Source organism: Erinaceus europaeus, chromosome 2, assembly GCF_950295315.1.
Source record: "Erinaceus europaeus chromosome 2, mEriEur2.1, whole genome shotgun sequence".
Lineage (NCBI taxonomy): Eukaryota > Metazoa > Chordata > Mammalia > Eulipotyphla > Erinaceidae > Erinaceus > Erinaceus europaeus.
Window position 1 is genome coordinate 109,912,599 of NC_080163.1, and position 12,761 is coordinate 109,925,359.

At 36.3% G+C, this 12,761-nt stretch overlaps 1 protein-coding gene across 14 annotated transcripts in view; it reads left to right on the forward strand.

The window, feature by feature from the left end:
- HMBOX1 (homeobox containing 1) overlaps positions 1-12,761 on the forward strand; it is a 213,447-nt gene that overhangs the window by 146,452 nt on the left and 54,234 nt on the right. For all 14 annotated transcript variants that reach the window (XM_060184905.1, XM_007517240.3, XM_007517238.3 and 11 more), the window contains one exon: positions 5,746-5,899. In XM_060184905.1, the coding sequence (XP_060040888.1) occupies positions 5,746-5,899 (154 nt within the window). The remainder of the gene's footprint in view (positions 1-5,745; positions 5,900-12,761) is intronic.

Sequence of the window (12,761 nt, forward strand, 5' to 3'; positions counted from 1 at the left end):
CTCTTTCTTGACTTGTCTACAGATGGTTTCAGTTTAGAGTTTCATAGGGGTTAAGCCACTAATGTTTTATGCTATTGGTCAACAATCTCTTTCCTATAGTGGACCAAATAATAAATACCTGAAGTTCTTTGTGCTGTGTGGTGTGCATCATAATTATTCAACTCTGCTGCTCTACAAAAAATTAGACAGTATGTAAATGAATGTGGTTTTCCCATAAGACCTCACTTTCAAAAACATACAACTGGTCATAATTTGCTGGCCTTTTGTGCTGTTTTTAAACCCTGACACTCATCATGTGAGAAAATAGTTAAATACTTTGATCACATAGTAGGAAATCAGATATGTATTAGAAGTTTCAAATAAAAATTATAAAAAGATTTGTATAATACAAAGCTAAAAGAAAAACTGATAAGTATAAATATGTAAAAATAAAGGTTACCAAGCACTCTATAAAGATAGAAGACAATTAGGTGAAATAAGCCTATTAGCAATTGACATGGTTTCTATGCACCAGTAATTTGAAAGTGACCCAGAAAGAAAGGGAAAAATATATAAATTAACAAGAAACATTTAAACAATGCTCAGTAGCTAGGAAAAGATGCTTATTCTCATTAATAATGAAATCTGTGTTTAAGGAAAGTTTTTGCCTATCAAGTTTATAAATATGACTAATTAGTAACATAACATTCAGATATTGGGAAATACAGAGAAATAAACAACAAGATGGTTCTGATGTCTTCTGTTAGTTTCTCTTTTATTATGTAGCAAATTATCCCTCAGCTTAGTAGCTACAAACAATAAACATTTATTGCTTCACATTGTCTGGGTCAGGAATCCATAGCTAACTACTTCTGGCCCAGCATATTGTTTTGTTTTTTTTTAGTGATTTAATAATGATTGACAAGATTGTGGGATAAGAGGAGTACAATTCCATACAATTCCCACCACCAGAGTTACATATCCCATCCCCTCCATTGGAACTTTCCCTATCCTTGATCCCTCTGGGAGTCTGGACCAAAGATCTTTATGGGGTATATATGGTGGGAGGTCTAGCTTCTGTAATTGCTTCTCCACTGGACATAGACATAGGCCCATCCTATCTATCTCGGAATCCCAGGGCCCCGGATAATAGAGGGGCCTGGCAGAGTCCTAAAAGACCATCATTAAAATGTTCCAGTCTCTTGCCCTTATCCATCTTTTGTAGTCCATACTTTTTCTGACAAGGTTAGCCTTAGTGTGATTGAGGGAAGTGAAATAGGAAGTAGGTATAGAGGGTATCTAGGTCTAAGTAGAAACTATTTGATTAAGTACTTTATGGTGTCTTTTTTTAGGTCTTTCAACTTGCTTGCTGCACTTAGTAAGTCACTGTAGACTATTGCACACTTTACATTAAGGTATATATTCTTCCTTAACTTACTGGCCCAGTGTTCCTATGAGGTTGCAATTAGGCTACCTTCCAGGACTGCAGTCACTGGAACTGAATAGCCCCTTCCAAACTCAGCTGTGCCAGTGTAGGCCTCCGTTCTTTACCACTTGTTCATAGTGAAATTAAGTCCTTACTACATGGGACTTGTGTTTAGCTGTCTGATTATCCTTACAGTTTGGCAAATAGTTTCCCCAGGGGTGAATGATCCAAGGCAGACACTACAGTGCTCATCATCATCGAATTCCAGAAGTTACATACCATCACTTCTGCCACTGGTCAAACTAATACTAGCCCAGAATGGAAAGGTACTACACACACGTGTGAATGCAAGAGGTGGAAGTCCCTAGGAACCCCTCGGAGGCTGACTACCATCTTGTTGCATTGTGATTGTGTACCTAACTTCAACTGTCAGTGGGTTCTGTAGTTCTCCACATGCTGTCTGTTGAGTCAGAATGTCTAAAATACCTCTTCTGAGGTGCCTTTAAATAGAAGCACCTGGGAACTTGCTGAGCAGCTTTCATTTCATGTGACCCACATAGTTAGCTTGAGCTTACTTGCAACATTGTGGTTTCAACTTTCTCAAACTTCATGTATGATCCTGGTTTCTCTCCAAGCCAGCATTCAAAGGACCTAACTAGAAGCTGCAAAGCTCTTTTTGATCTACACTCAAACCCCACCCCAATTTCTGTTGTCAGAATTGGTCACAGGATCAGCCCAAATTTAAGAGTATAATTATCAGAAGGTGTGAATTTATTGTGAAGTGCCATCATTGGAACCTATTCCAGGAGCTGTGCTTGGGAAAGATGCTGCTGTCTTGTTTTTAAAGAAGTTATAGTGAAAGAATACATAATGGTCTGATCCTAGGTATATTCTGAAGATAAAATTGATAGGACTTGCCTATGGATTTGAAGTATAGCATGTGCAAGAAATAGAGAAGTCAAGGATTAAAAAAAGTAGTATATTGTATCTAGTGATATAAAACACAGTCCATAGTATTGATTCCAAGACACATAAAGTGTGATTTCTGTTAGGAGGAAAGGAATCTATATTATACACATCTTTGCACATCAAGTTTTAGTCTCTTTGCTAGAACTGTGTTAGGCGTTTGGATTTCAGTCCATAAGTAGAGGAACGTTTTTTTGATTGAGTGATGATCATAGTTATGATTTGAGATAATGAAGTTAACTTTGTAAAAAGAATAAGACTGGGTGGTTGTGCACTTAATGTAACATACACATTACCATGTGCAAGTACCCAGGCTCAGTCAAGCCCTGGTCCACACCTGCAGGAGGAGAGCTTCACAAGCAGTGAAACAGGGCTGCAGGTGTCTCTCTAGCTCTATCCCCTTTAAATTTCTCTCCTATCAAAATAAGAAAAAAAATAAAGCAAAATAGCAATTAAAAAGAATAAAAACAGTAATCAGGAATTAGGTTACCCAGTTAGCACACACGTTTTTTAATTTATTCCCTTTTGTTGCCCTTGTTCTATTGTTGTAGTTATTATTGTTGTTGATATCATCATTGTTGGATAGGACAGAGAGAAATGGAGAGAGGAGGGGAAGACAGAGAGGGAGAGAAAGATAGACATCTGCAGACCTGCTTCACCACCTGTGAAGTGACTCCCCTGCAGGTGTGAAGCCGGGGGCTCGAACCCAGATCCTTACCTAGGTCCTTTGTGCCACGTGCACTTAACCCACTGCACTACCACCCGACTCCCAGCACACACATTTTATCACAAGTGAGGAGCCAGAGTTAAAGACACTGGCACCACATGGAAGCACCATGCACAAGGGAAGCTTCATGAATGTGTGCTGTGGAAACTCTCCCTTTTTTTATTTTATTTTATTTTATTTTATTTTATTTTATTTTTTTAAATGGTTTTTTAAAATTTATATTTCCCTTTTTGTTACCCTTGTTGTTTTATTGTTATAGTTATTGTTGTTATTGAAGTCGTCGTAGTTGGATAGGACAGAGAGAAATGGAGAGAGGAGGGGAAGACAGAGAGGGGGAGAGAAAGACAGACACCTGCAGACCTGCTTCACTGCTTATGAAGCGACTCCCCTGCAGGTGGGGAGCCGGGGGCTCGAACCAGGATCCTTATGCCGGTCCTTGAGCTTTGCGCCACGTGCACTTAACCTGCTGCACTACTGCCTGACTCCCGGAAACTCTCCCTTTTTTGCCTCTCTTTCTCCCCTTATCTCAGTCTTTCTCTGATATTGAAGTGGGTGGGGCCAAGTGTCCTCCAGGTTAAATCACACAAGTGGGGTGCAGGGGAAGAATGGATGAACAGTGGGAAAGTCAAGGACTAAACTTTTTGAAAGACTGGCAAGTTTTATTTAAATTCTTTTCAAATAAGTCTAGAGGTCAGAGAAATTATTTGTTTTATTCATAACTTCTAAGCCTTGAATAGACTAGTAAAGGGGTCTGACATATGGTGAAAGAAAATACATGCCTGTTCAATTTCAAGTTACTTGAGAAAAGGTTAATTTGGATTCATAAAATATCTCAATGAATTTGGAAAAAATTTTTTTTTAATTTTCAAGAGATAACAGAATAGTATATAGAATTAATAGGTAGTAGATTTGTCAAGTTCTAATTTAAGTATTAGACTATATCAAATACTATCTTTATTGTTAGATTTGAATTTTTGAAAGTCTATAATAATTAAGGTTATTTTAAATTCACTTTTTAAGGAACCCATTGCCATAATAACAGAAAGTCCTTTGAAAATAAAAGTCTCTAAACACAAAAATGTGTTGTCTAAACACAAAATGTATTGTTCAAAAGATCAAAACTGTCAAATAAACATTTTATGAGAAAGTTTTCAGAGGAAGATATTAAGTTATAACTAGATCAAAGACCATAGTCCCTTATACTTTAAAGAAACATGTTTTTTGCTTTGTTTAAAAAAAAAAAATGACACAAACAACAGTTGGGGAAATAAACTCAGCTGGCAGAGCTTTGGATTAGTAGGCCTCAGGTTCCTGATCCACTCCCAGCACTGCATGGGTCAGGGTGATTGCTCTGGCTTCTGTTTCTCTGTATCACATATGAAACTCTCATATGGAATGAAAAATAAATCTCTTTTAAAAAATCACACAGAAAAATAGCCATCAGGAGCAGTGGATTCAACACCAAGCCCCAGAGATAACACTACTGACAACTAATAAGAGAGAGAGAGACAAAATATTAACTGAAAAAAATAGCAACTTAAAATAATTTGTGGTATACTATTTAAAATTTATTTCATTTTAATGAGAGAAAGATACAGAGATAAAGACCAGAGCACTGCCCATCACTGGTTTACAGTGATGGTGGGGATTGAAACTGAGACCTTGGAACCTGAGGCATGGAAGTCTTTTGCATAACTATTTGCCAACTCCCCAGCCTAATACACTTTTTTTTTTTTGCCTCCAGGGTTATTGCTGGTGCCTACACCACCAATCCACTGCTCCTGGAGGCTATTTTTTTTTTCCCTATGGTTGCCCTTTTTTATTAATGTTGTTATTGTTGCTGTCGTTGTTGTTGTTGGATAGGACAGAGAGAAATTGAGAGAGTAGGGGAGACAGACGGGAGAGAAAGATAGACACCTGCAGACCTGCTTCACCTCTTCTGAAGAACCCCCCTACAGGTGGGGAGCACTTAACCCACTGAGCTACCCCCAATACACTTTTTTTGATGAGATTGGGAGTGCTCAGGATGGTATAGTCTTAGACATGATATACTTCCCCCCCCCTTTTTTTTTAAATTTATAAAATAAAAAATAGAAAATATTGACAAAGCCATAGGATAAGAAGGGTAAAATTCCACACATTTCACCAGGGTTCCATATCCTATCCTCTCCACCAAAACTTTCCTATTCTTTCTCTCTCTGAGAGCATGGACCCAGGATCATTGTGGAGTGCAGAAGGTGGAAAGTCTGGGTTCTGTAATTGCTTCTCCACTGAACATGGGCGTTGGCAGTTTGATCCATACTTCCAGCCTGTTTCTATCTTTCCCTAGTGGGGCAGGGCTTCAGAGAGATTTAATTTCTTATTGGAGGATTAATAGTTTACAGTTGACAGCAAAAACACAATAGTTGGTACATGCATTACATTTCCCAATTTTCCACAAAACAGTTCAACCCCCACTAGGTAGACATGATATACTTTTTAAGGAAGAAATTGTGTTTCTTCAGATTTGTCCAAAAACTTTTGAAATATGAATGCCAAAGGCACTAAGCATGTAAATTAAAGTAGAGGGACACAAGTTTACTATTGTTGATTTACCACATTGCTTTTATTAAATTGCAAGGTATTTACTAAAACTCACTTATTTTAGGGGCTACATTAAGTATGAGACCAGCCCCTATTCCAATAGAAGATCCAGAATGGAGACAAACGCCTCCTCCAGTCTCTGCCACATCTGGTACCTTTCGACTACGACGAGGAAGCCGATTTACCTGGAGAAAGGAATGCCTGGCTGTCATGGAAAGGTACATATTTCTTTTTCCTATGAGCAATCTAAACAAGAGAAACTGTTTAGAACTGGACAGTTTTCATTTCAAACAAGTAGATTCCTTATCTAGGTCTTATTTCTAAAAATAAAGGCTAACTTACTGAACTGAGGTGAATAATTATTCACCATTGAGAATTCCTAAAAATGGTTAGTACCTATCAGTATAATTTAATAGTGTCCTCAATAATTTAAGATTTTATTTATTTATTTTCCCTTTTGTTGCCCTTGTTTTTTATTGTTGTTGTAGTTATTATTTGCGTTATTGATGTCGCCATTGTTAGATAGGACAGAGAGAAATGGAGAGAGGAGGGGAAGACAGAGAGGGGGAGAGAAAGACACCTGCAGGTCTGTTTCACCACCTGTGAAGTGACTCCCCTGCAGGTGGGGAGCCGGGGGCTCGAACCAGGATCCTTACGCCTGTCCTTGCACTTCGCGCCACATGAGCTTAACCCGCTGTACTAAATTTAAGATTTTTTTTTAGTTTACACCTTTATAATATATTTTTTGGAAAAACCCTTTGAAGTTCTATTTTTTAATTAACAGTACTAAATCATAGTTGTATGGGGTCATTAAGATGTAACTTTCTTTAATAAGGAATAGCCTAAAAGAATAGCCTAAAAGAGCTTAGTTCCAAACTGGAATTTAATCTTCAGTTTATTTTTTCCATCTGAAATGGCATAAATAAATAAATGGTATAATGATAAAATGTTTAGTCTATTTAGTGTGGGTCCTATAATAGAAACATTGCTTTTATCTTCATTAGTTTGTTAACAGGGAAGAATTTTTTTAATACAATAATCAGTTAAAACCACTTTAAAAAACAGAATTATTACTTTCATCTCTTGCTTATAAGTAATGTTTAGAGAATTTTGTTTTGATATATACATTTAGGTGCATTGATAATAATTTTCCATTAAAATATGTATTTCCTAAGATGAATAAAAGAGAAAGAGAATATATTACAAGTTTTCATATTGAAGTTTCATATTTTTCATATTGAGGTTCCTCTAGAATAGGAAGAAATGGATCATAATGTTTGAAATATTTAAACTAATTGAGACTATTTACATTGAGCCAGCAACATTATTTTTCCCATTATCTAATCTGATAGTCAAGTGACTTGGTACACAGAGCCTTGACTCAGAAGTTCTATAAGACCTGCAACCTGAGACTCTTCCATTAACCAACTCTGTAACATTAAGATCATAAACTCTTAACTTTCTCATCTATAAAAAAGAAGCTTTTCAGTAGTTAATGTTGAGTGATATGTTATCTAGCCTTTTACCTTCTCTTTTCTTGCCTGTTCCCTGATTATCTCCCAGTTCACTGACATTACTACCAGAAGGAGTGGGAATTCTTTTTCAATTTTATTTATTGATTCATGAGAAATGATAGGAGAGAGAAAGAACCAGACATCACTCTGGTACATGTGTGGCCGGGGATCAAACTCAGGACCTCATGCTTGAAAGTCCAATGCCTTATCCACTGCGCCACCTCCTGTAGCACAATTTTTTTTTTAATGTTAAATGCTGGCATTTAGACTGTTTTTTGTTCTTGTGACTGACTTGAAGTGAAAACTTACTTAAAAGAAAAGTTGGACCCCATAGGCAAAATGAGACAATGGACTATCTGCTGATATTATTATGTTCCTTTCCTTGCTCTATATTGTACATAAGAAACCATTTATTCAGGGCAGGTGTAGATAGCATAATGGTTATGCAAAGAGTCTCTCATGCCTGAGTCACCGAGGTCCCAGGTTCAATCCCCTGCACCACCATAAGCCAGAGCTGAGCAGTGCTCTGGTAAAACAACAACAACAACAAAAAAAAACATTTATTCAGTAATGAATCTGTATATGCTTGAGTGGTTTAAGTGAAAGTGAGGTTTTATTCCCTGGCAAGAGATCTGGTATTTACAATCTATTCTTTTTCACATCTAGAAATTTTGATTCTTTAAGTTCTCAGGGGGGTTGGGGGAGTGGGGGGGGTGAAGGAAGTGGGGGGTAGATGTTTAAGGAAAGAGACTCTCATGCCTGAGGCTTGGAAGTCTCCTGCACCACCATAAGCCTGAGCTGAGTAGTGCTCTGGTAAAAAAAAAAAAAGTTATTTTAAAACGAATTCTCCAAAGTTATCAGTTAAGTAATAGGTATTATTATATCCAACTTAAATTTCTTACAGTATTATACATTGTTTTCTTAGTGACAAAATAAACTTTGTATTTGTTTCTTCTTGGTGTAAGTTATAGTTGTGCTAAAGACTCAACCATTTAATTTTTTCATGCAGATACCAATACACATTTATGACACAGTATCATCGTGAGGATTAATTTAAAGATGATAACATTAATAGTGATAGGTGATACTCATAATGCATTTTAAAAATTAAATGTGAAAGGATTCCCCCTGCCTCCCACTAATACAATATAGCCAAGTCACAGAATTAGTTTCCGCTAAAAAGATGTTGAGCTCTTAACCTATATGCATAATTTTTCAGTTTTTAAACTTTTATCTTAATTATCAAGTGTCTTTATCTTATACAAGAACTCATTACCTCTGCTTTTTTTTCTTATATTTATTTATTCCCTTTTGTTGTCCTTGTTTTATTGTTGTAGTTATTATTGATGTTATTGTTGTTGGATAGTACAGCGAGAAATGGAGAGAGGAGGGAAAGACAGAGACGGGGAGAGAAAGACAGACACCTACAGACCTGCTTCACTGCTTGTGAAGCGACTCCCTTGCAGGTGGGGAGCTGGGGGCTCGAACCGGGATCCTTACACCAGTCCTTGCGCTTTGCACCACCTGTGCTAACCCACTGCGCTACTGCCCGACTCCCTACCTCTGCTTTATTTTACCTAACTTGGCATAACTAGTAAGTTGATTTTAGTAGCTATAAAAATAAAAAAAGTTCTCAGATTACTTAAAAACATTAGTACAGAAGGTCATGGTATGATTTCATTCTATAAAAATGGAGCTTTTTATTTTCAAAAGTGGAATATAAATATAAAATTCCCTGGCCTCACAGCAATGCATGCAATTTTTTCCTAGACTGAATGGGTGAATAAATACATACACACTCAAACTAGGAAGCCAGCAGGGCACTTGATCTTATTTAAATGTATTACTGCAAGCCAGTTCCTTGCATTATGCACAAAGATAAATTTCAAATGGATCAAGAAAAAAGTAATTCCATGTAAGTAATAGAAAAAACTGTGGGTAATCCTTCCATATTATGGAAATGGAGAAATTTTTTTCTGTGACTGAAAATCTGAAAACAGTAAGGGAAAGTATACATAAATTAGATTACCTAAATTAAAGGAAAATTTGGGAGAAAATGAGGGACAGAGCCTTAAACAATTAAAGTAAGCTCACCAAAACTGGATAAATTAATGGCTTCAACATTCAGGAACTGTACTGAATAACTCTACAGCCCATTGCTTTCACTATTCTTCACCAGTAGAATACAGCACTAGAATGAAAAGAACAGGACCAGGGAGATCATGTAATGTGTTGGAGCACATGATTTATATTCCTGAGACAGTTCTGCCATGTGCCAGAAATGAGTGGTGCTCTGCTTTCTCTTTTCCTCTCTCATGAAAATAAGTATATCTTTTTTTTTTTTTTTAATGAAAAGAAGGCTTCATGCTCCCTGTCCCCACCTGCAGGGGGAAAGTTTTGTGAGTGATGAAGCAAGGCTTTAGGTGTCTGTTTCCCTCTTTATATCCCTCTTCCTCTCAATTTCTTGTTGTCTGTATCAAATAGATAAAGGTAATAAAAAATGAATAAATGAAATAGCTCTTCTTTAAAAAAGTATGAAAAAGGGCGGAGGGTAGATAGCATAATGGTTATGCAAAGAGACTCCCCTGCCTGAGGCTCCAAAGTCCCAGTTCAATCTCCCATACCACCATAAGCCAGAGCTGAACAATACTGTGGTAAAAGATTATAATACCCCACCTGCAGGGGAGTCGCTTCACAGGCGGTGAAGCAGGTCTGCAGGTGTCTGTCTTTTTCTCCCCCTCTCTGTCTTCCCTTCCTCTCTCCATTTCTTTCTGTCCTATCCAACAACAACAACAACAATAACTACAACAATAAAACAACAAGGGCAACAAAAGGGAATAAATAAATAAAATAAATATTTATAAAGATTATAATAATAATGATAAAACTATCAATTTCTCTCTGTCTCTATATAAAATAAGTAAATTTTTAAAGAAAGAATGAAAAGAACAAAAACAATAATTTTTCTTATTTTGTAATATTAATGATTTTTGAGATACTTTAATGCAGATAATATATCAACAGGTAGAAATACTGATAAAATAAGTAATAATGTTAATGTTAATGAAAGTAAAATTTGCAGTGTCATAAGAAATAAAAGTATAAAATCAAAAGAAGTAAAAAATCAATAATACTTCTGTATATGCACATAATGGTAGAAACTTTCCTCAAATTAATTTTCTAGTCATAGCCTTGATACACAGTTCACTTAAAGTATACAAGTCAGTGCTTTTAATTAAACTTACAGTTATGCAAGAAACACCACAGTCAACCCCAGAAACACTGATCGAGTTCCTGTAGCAGTCACCCATTCCTTTCTTCTTACCTGCAAGCCTATATAGATGTTACTTTACTTTCTATATAATAAGATATGCTTATTCTAGACATTTCATAAGAATGGAATCAAATAATATGTGGCTTTTTGTGACTCCCTTTTTTCACTTAGCAGATGTCAGTGTTCATACATAATATACTATAAATTGGTATTCATTCCTTAATTGTCAAATTATATTCCTTTGCATGGATATTTAATTTATTCATGCATCTGGACATTTGAGGCTCTTTCTGCTTTTTGACTCTTAAGAATAATATCGCTCTGAACAAAATGTGTACAACTATTGGAATTACTGGGTTTTATGAGGGTAACTCTTATGTTCAGCCTTTTAAAGAATAATAATTCTCTAATGCAGCTAATTATCTAATGCAAGATAATTCTCTAATGCAGCTGTTCCATTTTTTTAAGTTTTTAAAACATTTTATTATCTTTATTTAATATAGACAGCCAGAAATTGAAAAAAAAGGAAACAGAAAGACACCTGTAGCACTGCTTCACTACTTTTGCAGCTTTTCCCATAAAGGTGGGGACTAGAAGCTTAAACCCAGGTACTTGCACACTGGTATGCACCCAACCAGGTGTACCACCCAGCTCTTGTACTCTTTTTTTTTTTTTTTTTTGCCTCCAGGGTTATTGCTGGGGCTCAGTGCCTGCACCATGAATCCACTGCTCCTGGAGGCCATCTTTTCCCTTTTTGTTGCCCTTGTTGTTTTATTATTGTTGTTATTGATGTTGTTGTTGGATAGGACAGAGAGAAATGGATAGAGGAGGGGAAGACAGGGGGAGAGAGAGACAGACACCTGCAGACCTGCTTCAATGCCTGTGAAGCGACTCCCCTGCAGGTGGGCTCGAACCGGAATCCTTTTATGAAAAAATTCTTAAATCTTTAAATAATAAATCATAAATATGAATAGTATTTTATTTTCTCTAATAAAAGAAGAGGAGATGATATCTCTTAGCTCTGTCTACCTGAGAAGTACAGATAATCAAACTAGTAGAAATTAGCATGCTTGGGACCTACATTGATCAATAACAATTCCCACTGAAAGAAATTAGCATTCCTCAGGGAAATATCTGATTCTATGTCTGATCCAGGAAATATGTATGATGAGAAGAAATCCTGTTAAGAAGACCATTAATGATAATTGATATTAAAAGAATTTCAGTATCCAAAGAAGGGAATGATTTGAATATCAGCAATAATAGGGGCATTAATTGATTGAAGCACATCAACCATGTTAAAAACTAATGTGTAATAATAATACCAAACATGAATTAGTCATATATAAAGAATGTTAGAAAACCAACAATAATTCAGAAAGTGATAAAAGGAAAAACTGTCATTTAACCTGCCTTTCACATATACATTTTATTTCCAGTAACCAATACTCCTCTGATGATGGATTGTAGCTAATAAATTAAAAAAAGAAGTACAATTAGAATATCATCATCGTGCAAAGCGCAAGGACCAGCATAAGGATCCCAGTTTGAGTCCCCAGTTCCCCACCTGCAAGGGAGTCGCTTCACAGGCGGTGAAGCAGGTCTGCAGGTATCTATCTTCCTCTTCCCCTCTCTGTCTTCCCCTTCTTTCTCCATTTCTCTCTATCCTATCTAACAACGACGACATCAACAACAACAATAATAACTACAATAACAATGAAAAAAAACAAGGACAACAAAAAGGGAAAATAAATTTTAAAAAATATTTAGAAAAAAAAGAATATCATCATCTAGCAAACTTTAATAAAATAGTGACTCTTAACAGTGATTAATAATTAATAGCCATTGACATCTTCTAAAAGACAATTGGGGGACTGCCGTGGTGCACCTGGTTACACACACACATCACTGTGCACAAAGACACAGGTTCAAGACCCCAGTCTGCTCTTTTGGGGGGAAGCTTCACAAGCAGTGAAGCAGGGCTGCAGGTGTCTCTTATTTCTCTCTCCTCTCTAAATCTCCTCCCCCTCTCAATTTCTCTCTGTCCTATCAAATAAATTAATATATTTTTTAAAAATTAAAAAAACAAAGACAATAAGATGTTGCATACCTCTTAAAGAATGCTCACACCACCACCTGTGGAATATTCTTTGTAACAAAATCAAATAAAGTTGCTTAATTCCAACTCCTAGTTTATAGGAAATATGAAACAAAGTTTTATTAAACAATACTATGGGGTTTCAAGTTAGCAAAACCTATGATCTAAGAGACTCCAGGGGACAAATTTGCTCA